This window comes from Crassostrea angulata, chromosome 3, assembly GCF_025612915.1.
Source record: "Crassostrea angulata isolate pt1a10 chromosome 3, ASM2561291v2, whole genome shotgun sequence".
Classification (NCBI taxonomy): Eukaryota; Metazoa; Mollusca; class Bivalvia; order Ostreida; family Ostreidae; genus Magallana; species Magallana angulata.
Window position 1 is genome coordinate 30684467 of NC_069113.1, and position 12626 is coordinate 30697092.

The 12626-nt window shown below is 31.7% G+C and overlaps 2 protein-coding genes across 4 annotated transcripts in view; one reads left to right on the forward strand and one right to left on the reverse strand.

Moving 5' to 3' along the window:
• LOC128177565 (serine/threonine-protein kinase Nek2-like) lies at positions 1-11424 on the reverse strand. Of its 3 annotated transcripts, none has more exons than XM_052844318.1 (9): positions 11323-11424; positions 8745-8847; positions 5651-5868; positions 4962-5199; positions 4445-4654; positions 4014-4200; positions 3837-3891; positions 3665-3738; positions 1-885 (listed from the first exon to the last, which is right to left on the reverse strand). In XM_052844318.1, the coding sequence occupies exons 2-9, from the start codon at positions 8838-8840 to the stop codon at positions 545-547; spliced, it is 1419 nt and encodes a 472-aa protein (XP_052700278.1). In that variant the 5' UTR covers positions 8841-8847; positions 11323-11424; the 3' UTR covers positions 1-544. The 3 variants fall into 3 exon arrangements, with proteins under 3 accessions (XP_052700278.1, XP_052700276.1, XP_052700277.1); XM_052844316.1 differs by lacking the exon at positions 11323-11424 and adding an exon at positions 10856-11275; XM_052844317.1 differs by lacking the exon at positions 11323-11424 and adding an exon at positions 9041-9694.
• A 54-nt stretch (positions 11425-11478) lies between these two features.
• The window catches only part of LOC128175535 (zinc finger FYVE domain-containing protein 26-like), a 28251-nt gene continuing 27103 nt past the window's right edge, over positions 11479-12626 (forward strand). The window contains exons 1-3 of the mRNA XM_052841235.1: positions 11479-11791; positions 12106-12196; positions 12316-12405. Of these exons, the coding sequence (XP_052697195.1) occupies positions 11574-11791; positions 12106-12196; positions 12316-12405 (399 nt within the window). The 5' untranslated portion in view covers positions 11479-11573. The remainder of the gene's footprint in view (positions 11792-12105; positions 12197-12315; positions 12406-12626) is intronic.

Here is a 12626-nt window from a genome sequence, read left to right on the forward strand (position 1 = left end):
CCGGTAAATGTTAATATCTCAAGCTTATAATAGATTTAGCCACTAGCTGGCAGGTGGATTTTCACTAATGTATCTCGATCTGTATTTAAGATTTGTAGTGGTAAGATGTGTACATAATTCTGATGTAGAAGCATGTCTATTAAAATGAAAAAAATAATAGAAATCATACGTCAATAAATTATAAAATGACCCATGTCCCAAAAATGGTAAGAAATTTAAAGTGTACTTTACAAAAATTTATATGTACATGTACTAGCAAAAAGAGCAATTAAATGACATCCTTTTAACTAATGGATTGTATACGAAATATGAGTATGGTAGCTCCTATTGCATATTAATACTGTGGTATTTCTGGATAATGAATGTCTTAAAAAGCACGTACATGTATAAAAAATACTAAACAAATAAAAAATATCACAATCTGCAAAAAAAATTTTTAAAAATCAATGAGCATCAAAATGCAAAAAGCTAACTGAAACAAATGTAGATTGTTTCCAAAAAAAAGAGTACCAAAAATGTTAGCCCTATATTTATGGAATACCATTCACCTAAAATACAACAAATTTCTGTTTCGTATATGAGCGTCTAATTTCAAATCGTGTAAATCAGTTACTTTGGATTTTGCCCTAAATAGTCTATCCTTCAATTCTCTCCTCTTAGCAAGTTCTACTTCATATAAGTTATCATAGTCTTTGAGATCGGAAGAGTACTTTGAGGTATAATCTTTGGTTAGGAGGTTGTCAACAGTGTAGTCTGAATATCTTTCATGTCTGCGAAGATTTTCTTTGCCATACATATCAAACGACACTTTTTTCTTGGGAGAGTCTGGATCTCTTCGCCCTCTTGAAAGGCATGGGTGTAAACCATCAAAGAAGTCCATGTCATCTATAAAAGCACAGAAAATTTTGAAAAATCCTTACACAGTAAAATAAGTTTACAACATCAACATAATTAACAACATGTTATAGATATTTTCTTATAGTTATACAAATAAATTTAAGGAATTAAAAATTTTTAATACTATAAAAAGTTACAGTATTTATTACATTAATTAAGGTGGCTCACTACACCTTGAAAAGGTTTACATAATCTGCAGAAAATGACTTAATTATAAAAGGTAGCAATTGATCTATAAGAAATATACATGTTAAATAGGCTAAAAATATGCAATTTTGGATAAAAAAAATTTTTTTTAAAGTAAACATGAACAAAAGCCACGAGCGGATTCAAACTTGTGCAACATCTTAAAAAGTATAAGTCTTAATGGAGTAAGCCACTTTAATTAAGATCTTTACAGTAATTTTATTTTACTTGCCTTGGAAGATAACGATATTTAATTAAAGATGCACACTTATGCAATCAATATCTCAAATACTGGATAAATCTACGTGAAGTAGATTATTTCAAACATGTAAAACCTAAAACTTCATCAGGTTCATTTAAATATATTTTATTGTCATGTCACATATGTTGAGTTTGACATCATGAATTCTGAGTTGGGATTCCCCCCTCTTTTCCCAACGAAAAGCCTTTATCACATACATACATATATTTGACCTGAACATATACATGATTTATACAAACCAAAGATATGAAATGAAATGATGTTACATGTACATATGAAGATTAATGATATAAAGCAGAGAGTATACATGGACTAATATACATGTGCTACATGAAAAAACTAATAACTAGCACAAAAGTAATGAAAGAAATAATCAACTGATCTGAAAAATGTTATTCAAAATTTGTTTTTATTGCCTTGCAAGTTATATGATTATCTCAATTATAAAAGGTACATTATTCACTTACATGTACTGCCACAATTTATCATTTTGAAAGATTTGGCTTCGATAAAAAATTTTTTATTCAAGACACAGTTACAAAGTTAAAACATTCTTCATTAAGAGTTTTTGATAGGCTACACCTTTGAAAAAAATTGCTCTGTTTGTCCTCGACTGACTTACTTACAGTCCTAAAGTTTAAACACCGTAGCTGAGTGAGTCAAGAGTGGGCAAACAAACAATTTTTGGGAGTTGATTTTAATCATCTCTCCTATGCAGTTACTCGGGCAAACCGAAAGTGAAACAGTGTTTGGACCTAAGCACAAATCAACACCGCTGACAACATTTAGTTCTAATCAATAAATTCGATATAATGAGTTCTTAAGCATTGCTTTTCAAGGAAACCAATTTATAGATACCTTGTAAATAGTCAGATTTTAAATGGTACGAACAATTTAGATATTTTTTGAAGTCGTACATTTTATGTATTCCTACGCCAGAGTTCAATATAGTCTCGTTCAACCAGACGCTCGGCTGTCTCCGTAAATCTCCGACGAGCAGAGAGTCACTCTTGCTTGTCGGAGATTAACGGATACAGCTGAGAGTCTGGTTGAACGAGACTAGAGTGCAATTTTGCTTGGATCCATACAATTTCTCATAACTATTTCGATTACTGATACGCAGTTTGATGGACTAATTCTTTGAATATTACACACCATGATTGATATTGGATTTTCACGAATTTCCTGTAGGAGAATTCATATTATAAAAAAATTGCGTAATTTAAATACTTATATGAATTTACTTGCCATGCATGCAAAAATACATATTGTTGATTTTAAAATAAATAATAATCGATAAAATCAACTGCCGTCAGTACTTCAGTACTTTGATTATTGAAAGTGTCCGTCTTGATTAAAGCTTTTTGGTACACATACGGTGTACCATAATTTGAATCTTTTTTTCAGACCAAAAGAATGCATAGAAATTAATACACAAACATGTAAGAAAAATAACGTACAAAACAAAGAGAATATAAAATGTAGAAACATAACAGGATGAGACAATGGTGTACATGAAGAAATAAGACAATGACATGATATATGATACGGTAGTATGAATGACATCACATCAACATAGTAACATGAAAATCGCAGTGAGCAATTTTTTAATTAATTTAATTAATTGGAAAAAAATTATATCTTTCAAAGTTATTTGGTAATTCTGAAATATATAGATATTATCATTACAATAATTGAAATTATATGCATTTACTGGTTATTGATTTGTTCACTGCAATATTTTTTTTTAATATAGACACATAGCAATGATATGAAAATCAAAAGAATTAAGAAATGCAAACAGCAAAAAAGTGTGAAATATGAAAGCAGAAAGGAATATTCATAGTAAATATTAGGTATTTTAAAATCTCTGCACACTACTGCAAGTATGATATATGATAGCACCATTGTTACAATTAAATATGACACATACACAAGAATTTTGCAAAAGAATAATTACTAAAAAGCATGAAAGCACACACAGAGATGAAACTTCAATCATGCACGCATGCAAATTTCCTTTTATTTCTCCATTAAGCCCAATATATTTCTGATTGTTAATTATACAGCATGATTGAAATTGCATGAAAAAAAGGTGAAATAACAACAGAAACTAATGCAACAGCCACACACAGACAATGGAGAGACATAGAGGCTTGATAACAGATCACTCCTAGCCTCGTTCATTATTATTGCAGTTAATCGGTGTCAGGGGTGTTCGAGAAGCCTCATATTTTGATGGAATGCAAAGCAGGGGAAAGTTCATGGGTTTGACCACCATTCGGGGAGGTGGTGCGATGGGGGACAAAAATGTGTTACCTCCATCTCCCGAAGAAGACACTTCACGAGATAGGTCAGACTTTCTTCTGTATTCTTTACTCAATAATTCAATTCTACAATAATAAAGATATAACAGATTTTTTTCTTCATATTTTTAAAGTTGAATATATAAATGGATTAAGGATTATAAGGTAAAGTTTGTTCCTCTCACCTTTTCAATTTATCTTCCACCATTTTCTCTCTGATTGCAAGTTCTCTTTCATGACCTAAAAGTAGAGTTTTTTTCACACTATACAAATCTCACGACAGATATTTCGAAAAAAAAAAATATATATCTGACATCTTATAAGATATCTCAATTTTTGTTCAAAAATTTATTAGCAAATACTTTTTAATTCCTTTTCTTTCATTTCAAGCTTCTTCTCCCTCTTTTTGAGCTCGTCCTCCCAGGAATGTAGCGAGTCTGCTCCAGCACTTCCAGCAGAGTTCCGTCTCTCCAATCTGTCCATTTTACGGTTCCTTCGAAGCACTATTGGATCTACTAAAATGGCCTCAATACTAGGTCTTTTTTTAACCTTGAATGCAAAAAAGAAAATGTTTTCTTGGATTGAAATCAAACTTTTTCGGTGTGTATTTAGGTTCATGAAGGTTGCATTGCATTGAGAAAGACTGCATTTTCAAAATTTATGTAGCAAAAAAATGTTTTTATATCTTAAACAATTAAAATGCATTAAATCAACTATCAATATGTGTATTTCCAATCAAAACAATGCATAGTATGGTTTGGCTTTTGTTCACAAATCGAGAACAAATCAATACCTCTACACAGAGAAGCTTGGAGATGATAGTGTTGAGATCCTCCGAGTATCTACTTGGTATCCTTTTGTAGTCCCCTATGCAGATCTTCTTGTTCAGGTCTTGTTGGTTACTGGCTGTGAAAGGGGGATGAAGGGCACAAATCTCATACAACATGCAACCCATGGACCAAATGTCTGACTTCTCATTATAGGACATGTTGTTGACCAATTCCTGAAAAAATTAGAAGACCTAGTTTGTCTCAGAGTCTGTACAAATCACATTCAATATATCTCTGTTGCATTTTTTAATCTGGAAAACTTTTTCAGCTGAATGGGGGCTTACAAGCAGTCACCGAAATTTCTAATCCTAATTATAAGAATATAAGTGATCACTTGAGGTACCCACTCTGCTTAAAAATTCCTTGGAATTTGTTGATTATTTTTTTCCGCGCTAACTAACCCTCTGTTGTTCATGAATAGTTTTCAGGCCACATTTTGAAATTAAATTGATAGAAATCTGTCTATTTGATAGAGCTTACAGGAGACATGTAGTAAGGTGTTCCAACAAATGTTTTGGCAAAACTTGTTTCATGATGGAGAACACGTGCGAGTCCAAAGTCACCAAGTTTGACATTGTTGTCAGAGTCCAGGAAGATATTGGCTGGTTTGAGGTCTCTATGGAGTACAGCTTTCCCGTTCTTTCTGCGATGGCACTCTTTTAGAGCTGAAGTCATCTGTATTAACATTTTCCACACAAAATCTTCTTCCAAATAAGTACTACAAAGTGCAATATTTCAGATTACTCATAATTCATAGTTTATCTTAACTAATGTAACTGAATAATATTAAGTTTAATATTTTGTCCTTACATGTTCCCAATCTAAGTTTTAAAATACTATTCATTTTGGTTTAATTTTTTTTTATATTTTATAATGATTTTCTTTTAACACATAAATACATTGTATAAACTTAGTTTTTTAAGTATATGTACCAGTATAATCTCTTCATGTATATTCAGAAATATCTTTATTTTTAACTGACAGTTTATTAATTATTCTATTTTCCTAACAATTATTGTTCTCTCCCTTCTTCTCTTTTTTAACTTTCTTAACTGCAATATAAAAAAAATGCTTCAAAAAAGTAGTTTATCTCTTTACGTTAAAATCACTGAAAGCCCTGCTTGACCCATTGTTCTATCTGTGTACGGCCATTAAAGACCTTGACCTACCCCTCTCTTCTGTTCTTGGAGATGAGCACTGAGAGATCCCCGCCGTCGCAGTACTCCATGATGATGTAAATCGTGGTGTTGCTGCGGTCGATGATTCTGTCGTAGTAGCGCACAATGTGCTGGTGCTTCAGCTCGCGCAGGAGGTTGACCTCTGACACCAACATCTGTTTCTCCGACTCTGTCATGGTGCCATACTCCATCTCCTTCCAGACAAGGATCTATATAATCAAAGAAAGTGCATATAAATTAAAGGGTACCTGCAGTGCCGGTCAATTTTTGATATAATTGAGATCTATGTGTAAAAACATCATCTTGAAAATTTTACATCGATCGCATAAGTAGTTTTCGAGATATTTGGGGAAAACCCGATTTCACACCTGAACGAGTTTTGAATCAAGCCGTTTTGGCGCGAGATGAACTGTGACGTCACGGGGTCAACGCCGCTGTATGAGAAACAGGAATATCGTATGAAAACTGTTCGTTTTCTTGCATTGTTTAATCGATATATGAATATTTTTTTCTGTTATTTTGTTTCCGTATCAACCCTGGATGACTAATTATACTGTCGTTTGAGTTTAACCCGTATTTTATCGATCAAAAATGCCGAATTTGGACAATTGTTTGCTTCATGAATTTCGTCAAATGTGTAACACATTTTACATATAAATGCACACCATATGAAGCAAAATGACAATTATTCAAAGCATTATTGTTATACGAAACATATTTTGTTAATATTGTCATTCTTTCGAATGATTTCTCAGTGACATTATTAACTGATTATAATAATAATATTGATGATACATAATGATATTTCGTAAAAGGTAACTCGGGGTCTATTCCTCGTATAAGGCATAACATTACAAATGATGTCGCCCGATTATTCATTAATATTGATATCGGACCAATAACAATCAAAATAGTATGCATTCTTTAACAAACAAACACGGGATTATAAACGGATCAAGGCGAAAGTCCAAGATGGCTGCATGCGTGATTATGTCTGTCTCGTATTTTTAAAAATACGATAATGGAATTTAATTTTACATTTATTTACATCCTTTGTCAAAATGTTCCAGTTTATTTAGATTTCATAATGATTCGTTGTCAGTATTACAATTTAAGCTATACGGAGTTATAAAGCGTTGAATTGCTGACCATAGCGCTCGAAAAAAAGTTGCACTTTATTAAATAACAAATTATAAATCCGAAATAATTACTTGATCACATAAAAAAGGTTTCAATTGCAGAATTGTAAATTTTTGTCATTATTTAAGTGATAAGATAAGTAACAATAAAGGCATTTACTTTGAACATTAGTTTTACTATTCAATAGTATCATGCATGCTTCTTTAATCACTGATTGTCGGACTATACACATGTTTTAGCTGACGAATGCTTGATTTTACGCAGTCTAATTTATTTTTCTGTTTTATCTTTTAACAATTGAGTAGCTAATTATACACAAATCAATTTACCAGTCTAGAGGTGTGAAACCCTCTCTTTGTTCACCAGACTCGTGTACCTTGTGTATACATACCCCAGATACACGTGTGTCTGGAGCAGTGGCTTCGTTAGTTTACCTGTTTACCTGTGTCATTATCTCGGATCACTCGTGTGTGAAAGGATATTATGTAATCAATAGAATGAATAATGAACATAAATTTGCCCATGTAAGCGTTTTAAGATATCGTATTCATCGGTAAAAAGGCGACGAGAATAACAAATTTTAAAATCGTTTAAAAAGAAATCAGATTGTAATAAAATAATAACGGATACAAATTTCTAGATCTACAATACTTAAATTAACAAAATACGTCAAAACATCAGACCTATATCAATCATTTTGGCTGAAAAATCGAATTTAATTTGTATAGCTTTGTAAGGAAATTTCCGTCGTGTTGACCTCGTGACGTCACTTCCGCTGAAGCCTCGTTATCGCCTAATTCTGTTTTCTCTTGATTAGATTTCCCAAAGCAGGTAAAAATAGCCACTTTGAAGGGGCGTAACTTCATTATTTTTGCACCGATTTCGATGCGGTTTTTTGCATTAAATTTTGGTAAATAAACTCTTTAACATATGTTTCACATCGGCTGGGCTGCAGGTACCCTTTAAAATATAATACATATACATGTGTACCTAGTTCCAGTTTTCATGAGCTACTCAATATGCATAGAGTAAAGTATCTTTACTATAGATTAACTGACTGAAAACAAGTAGGCAATGGCCTATTCTTATTTATATTTGATATGTATTAAGACTAGTAGTGCAGATACATGTACAATGTCTTCCTGTTTATTTGTTTTCAATTTTAGCATGATCTTAGGTGAACATTCAACCATACATGAGATAAATATCTCAGCTATTGATCATTTTATAGAATTTTTACATAAGTATACATGTGATGTACATATTATATACTTAAGGAAGCATGCCAAAGACAAGAATGAGAAAAAAATGCAAGAGATATCGGTAAAAATATTGTGTTTCCATAAACGATCCAATTAAATAATTAGAATATATTAGCTCATAGTTGTTCTGACATTCTGACACGTATCAGAAAATAAACACTTCAACAAAGACGCGCAAGTTAAACATCGCTCAAAATAATTAACATTGACACGTACTTTCAATTAATCAAGATAAAATGGGTAGTAAAAGAAACTGGGTTATGCAATTTGTATTTACACAACTGAATTTATAGTGTACAACTAACAAGCATTCATTTATGTACTTTTACTGGTCTTGATAAGATTATACATGTATTGTCAAACAAATCATGCCTATCATTTAGAGGATAATTTTTTTTAAAGAAATACAAGTGATTTACTGTAGATGAAGCACTTTGCTCAGTCTGCACAAGAAACTCAGATTAGATTTCAATTCATATGATAATACCCAGCTTGATCTATATACATACATTTACTATGCCTTTTTGTGTTGAACATTTGATATATTTGCTGCAATGCATGTTCAAATTATTTACCAAAAGGCAAACTCTACTACATACATTTTTTACCTTTTTTTTTAATCTGTGCATTTTTAATATTCGTTGTAAATGATATCAAAATTTCTAATTATCAATGAATTTTACCTTTCCATCTTTTTTCCTCCTAATTTTCTTGCATGTTCCATATGATCCTGATCCAATGGTACCAATGACATCAAAATCATCTAATGTACTCGGCATTCTAGGTCTAAAACAGCCAAAAAAGGGAAATGTGAGTTTTACATAGACTAAAGCAAAATGTTTTCAGTAAACTGGTAAAAGCATGCACTATGAATTTAATGATATAATGTTAGTTGAGGCTGATATGAATCAAATCATTCAAGCTGAAAATTGAAAATAATCAGATGAAATAATGGATGCCAAGATAACCTTTCTATTACCTCTTTCCACATGCACAAGAACATGTATGCATGGCTTTTTGACTCTTGATAATTCAGCATGCAGTCTAGCTATATTCAAGCTAGCTATACTCTACTGACCAAATTTCACTAATGAAATTTTACACTGGCTATCAAAATAAAGTAAGAAGAGAATAAAACCATCAATGAATTGGGTCCTTTCTTTTACAAACCTGTCAACAACATGAGGGTGAGAAAAGATCAAAATGATTGCTTAGATGACAATCAGCATGTGCCCTGGAGTCAGTGTAAAGAGCCCTGGGGCCCTGCCTATCAGGATTACCTGTCCTTGGCAAAATGTAACTGAATTGTCACCCTTTCATAACACCTGTTATGCAAGTATTGTCAACAAAGACAAAGCGACTGGGAAGATAGCACCTATTGGAGAACTGTATATATAAAGCCATCGGTTTAAGGGGCTTTATTAAGCCATTCAGGATTAATGGAGCGTGGTGCGGGAGTTGATTGGTTAAAGGGAATCAAGGCCACAAAATCGTAACAAAAAACAACTGTCCGATGTTCATAATAATTTCAAGTTTAAGACTTTTATATTTTTTTCAAGTACAACCTTATGACTTTTTAAAGTTAAAATTTCAATACCTATAATTTCAATAGAAAATTTCAAACCCTCTTATATACCATATCGTAACATGTACATGGATATAGTTTACAAGTTAACCAGGGCATTTTTTTTTCAACATGTGTCAGTGTCCCTCATAGTTATAACACTACAGAAGTTGAAAAGTTAAAAGAATTAATAAGTTATAAATTGGGACTGATACTGAATTAAAAAAAAACTACCAACAAAGTAAATCTTCATATAAGGAAGACACAGAAAATGACATTGCTCTACTATAGTTTTTTCTTTGTTTCTCTATACTAAACTTTGATATGCATGTAATGTGATATATGCCCTCTAGACAGCACATTAATTTCAAATTGTTTCAAACATACTACCGGTATTAAGTGTCATAATATTAAACATTAATTTTTCATAATAACTGTTTTAAAAATATATATTTAACATGTTTAATACAAAAATTTGTGCAATTATTTCTACTTTCTGATTTTTCTTAAATTATCTTAATTAATAGGGGTTCTTTTATTAAATGATTGCTTAACACACTCTCTCTCTTTTTCTCTCTCCTCCCTCTCTCCCTCTCTCTCTGTTTTAAGACAACAACAATATTAACTGCTCATATGCATGTACATGTATTAATTAACAAATGAGTTATGGAGGAGAAAATGCCAATTATTTCAACAAAGTCTTAATAAAGCCCAAAATGCCATAAATCTTTAACGCAACAATCTATTATATTATACTTAATCTCTTCAAAATAAAGATATATATCAATTAAAGATCTTGAATGTTTGAAATGTTACAAGAAAAATCTTGTTTGTTTTTAAAACATTGAAGGAAAAAAAAGAAGAAAAATTTACACAACTATAGGGCTTTTGTGAATGCAGCATGGAAATATTTATCATCTGGAAATTTCTAATTTAAAAAAATGACATTACTGTAAGGAAACTGATTTTCATTATATTCCCTGTACTGTTTTAAACAAAACAGAACTATATAAAGGCCTACATATCAATTTGTATTTTCTTCAGATATACAATGATATATTTATAAGTGCATATAGATTAGTGTGCATGCACCATGCATTATCACTGTAATGATATCAAATGGTATCATTTACAATTTTTTAAAAAAAAGTCTAATTCAAGCCTGCTCTCTACATCTACTGTCATACTGTATGCATTCTGTTTCTAATAATTATCCAAATTGCCTCTTACTTTCTAGCTGAATTTGAAAGACTCTCAGAATGGGTAGAGACATACGGAACCAAAGGGCATGGATCCAGCTTCTCCCCCATGTCAGTAGGCCCTGCATTGTTCTGAGTACTGTGAGCATTGTCTTTTTCTGCCTGTGGAGGCTGAATAAGTTGCTTAGGAGGTATAGAAGTCCCAGCTTCATGAACTATTTGAGATCCACTCCCCATAATTCACAATGATTAAACCAATTTATAAATATTTATCTCCACTCTGATCAAATAAACATCACAAATTCTCAGTACTGCATGCTGCCTATGAATTGTTCTGACTTGCAGTATACCAAAAGTGTAAACATTGCAACAAGTTCTGACATGAAAGTCGCTCAATTTTTATAGAGGAGTTATTCTAAGTTATATAATTAATTTGGAAATTTTATATGAAAAAAACGATTTGCATGCATTAAAGTAATTAAAAACAAGTGTTGTTACCCAAATGCAATCTTTGTCTTTTGTTTTCATGAGTTACCCAAAGTGTACTTCAAAATTACCGCATTATGAGAACTTCTTTGTTATTGGTTAATGATCTTTGTAAAACGAAATGTTATTGGCTTTCCAAGTTGAAGGGTCGACTGCTCATGTGACTTACAAAATGGCGACTTCCATTGATGTTTATTTCTTTAAACTCTTTTCAGTGTTTTTATGCTGTAGAGGAAATATTGTGTGACAAAACATTCTAGAACATGGAAGAAAAGGATGAAACTCCCTGTTTATTCAAACTAGGGGAAGAAAGAGTTCACTCCATTCAAACTCTCTTTAGATATTTTTGTTATCATCTTCATAGAGGCGAGTGGGAGTTGTCTGGGGCTTGTGTCAATCAGTTAAACGCCGAAGGCATATCTGCTGATATCAACATCAAGGAAATTTTATTAGGTGTTATCCAGTTTCCATTTGGTGGAAGGTTGGTGACTTACACGATTTTTATTTAGGAAAGATATTGTGTTATAAACGTAATGTTCAAGCAATATGCAGCTGCACTGCTATAGTCAGTCTCAACTCAAGTTACCGTTTGATTTGTTTGATTTGTATGATTTGTAAGATTTGTGGTTAGTGATTTTTTTCAAAGAAACTGGAAAGGTTAAGTTTTGATTTAGCGATATATGTATAGCTAATATATACATACATATAATTATGTAGGCTTATTATATAGAAATACTTTTAAGTCTTGGTTCCTTAAGGTTGTTTGCATCTTTACATCACATACTATTATTCCAGTTTTAGTGGATCAAATAAAGGACCCAGTTCACCTTTACACCTGTCATGGCTCAGTTTGATGAAATACAAGACACTACAGGATTGTGTGGAGGTACAATTTAATGATACATGTATTTTATATAGAAATGATTCATTCCAGTATATCTAGCTGATGTATTTTGCATGTCGATCTGTCATTTTATGAATAAATTTATCATTATTTTATTCAAGGAACGAGGTAATGGGATATTGCAAAGAGATGTGGAGTTTTCTTTAACTTTATTTGAAACTTGTGAATTAGTACCACCAACAATACTCAAGGTATGCCAATTAATTATAATTAACTGAAATGATTTGAAGGTATATGATAAAGTTAAAATAAAATCAGAAGATAGTTTGTATAAATATGAATTTTAAATTTAGGCAAAACTCTGGAATTTTAATAAAAAAAGAAAAAAATGCCAGTTGTTCTCCAGTGGTTTTTTGTAAATCATTAATTTTACATAAGGTGAGTAAATGTATTCAAGTATCAATTCATACAA

Excerpts from the sequence above, each read along its gene's own strand:
- LOC128177565 (XM_052844316.1), bottom strand. The coding sequence starts at position 11,061 with ATGGGGAGTGGATCTCAAATAGTTCATGAAGCTGGGACTTCTATACCT. Across the intron at positions 8,848-10,855 it reads CTTTCAAATTCAGCTAGAAA|ACCTAGAATGCCGAGTACAT; the intron begins GTAAGAGGCAAT and ends TGGCTGTTTTAG. Across the intron at positions 886-3,664 it reads GTCTTCTTCGGGAGATGGAG|ATGACATGGACTTCTTTGAT; the intron begins GTAACACATTTT and ends GTGCTTTTATAG.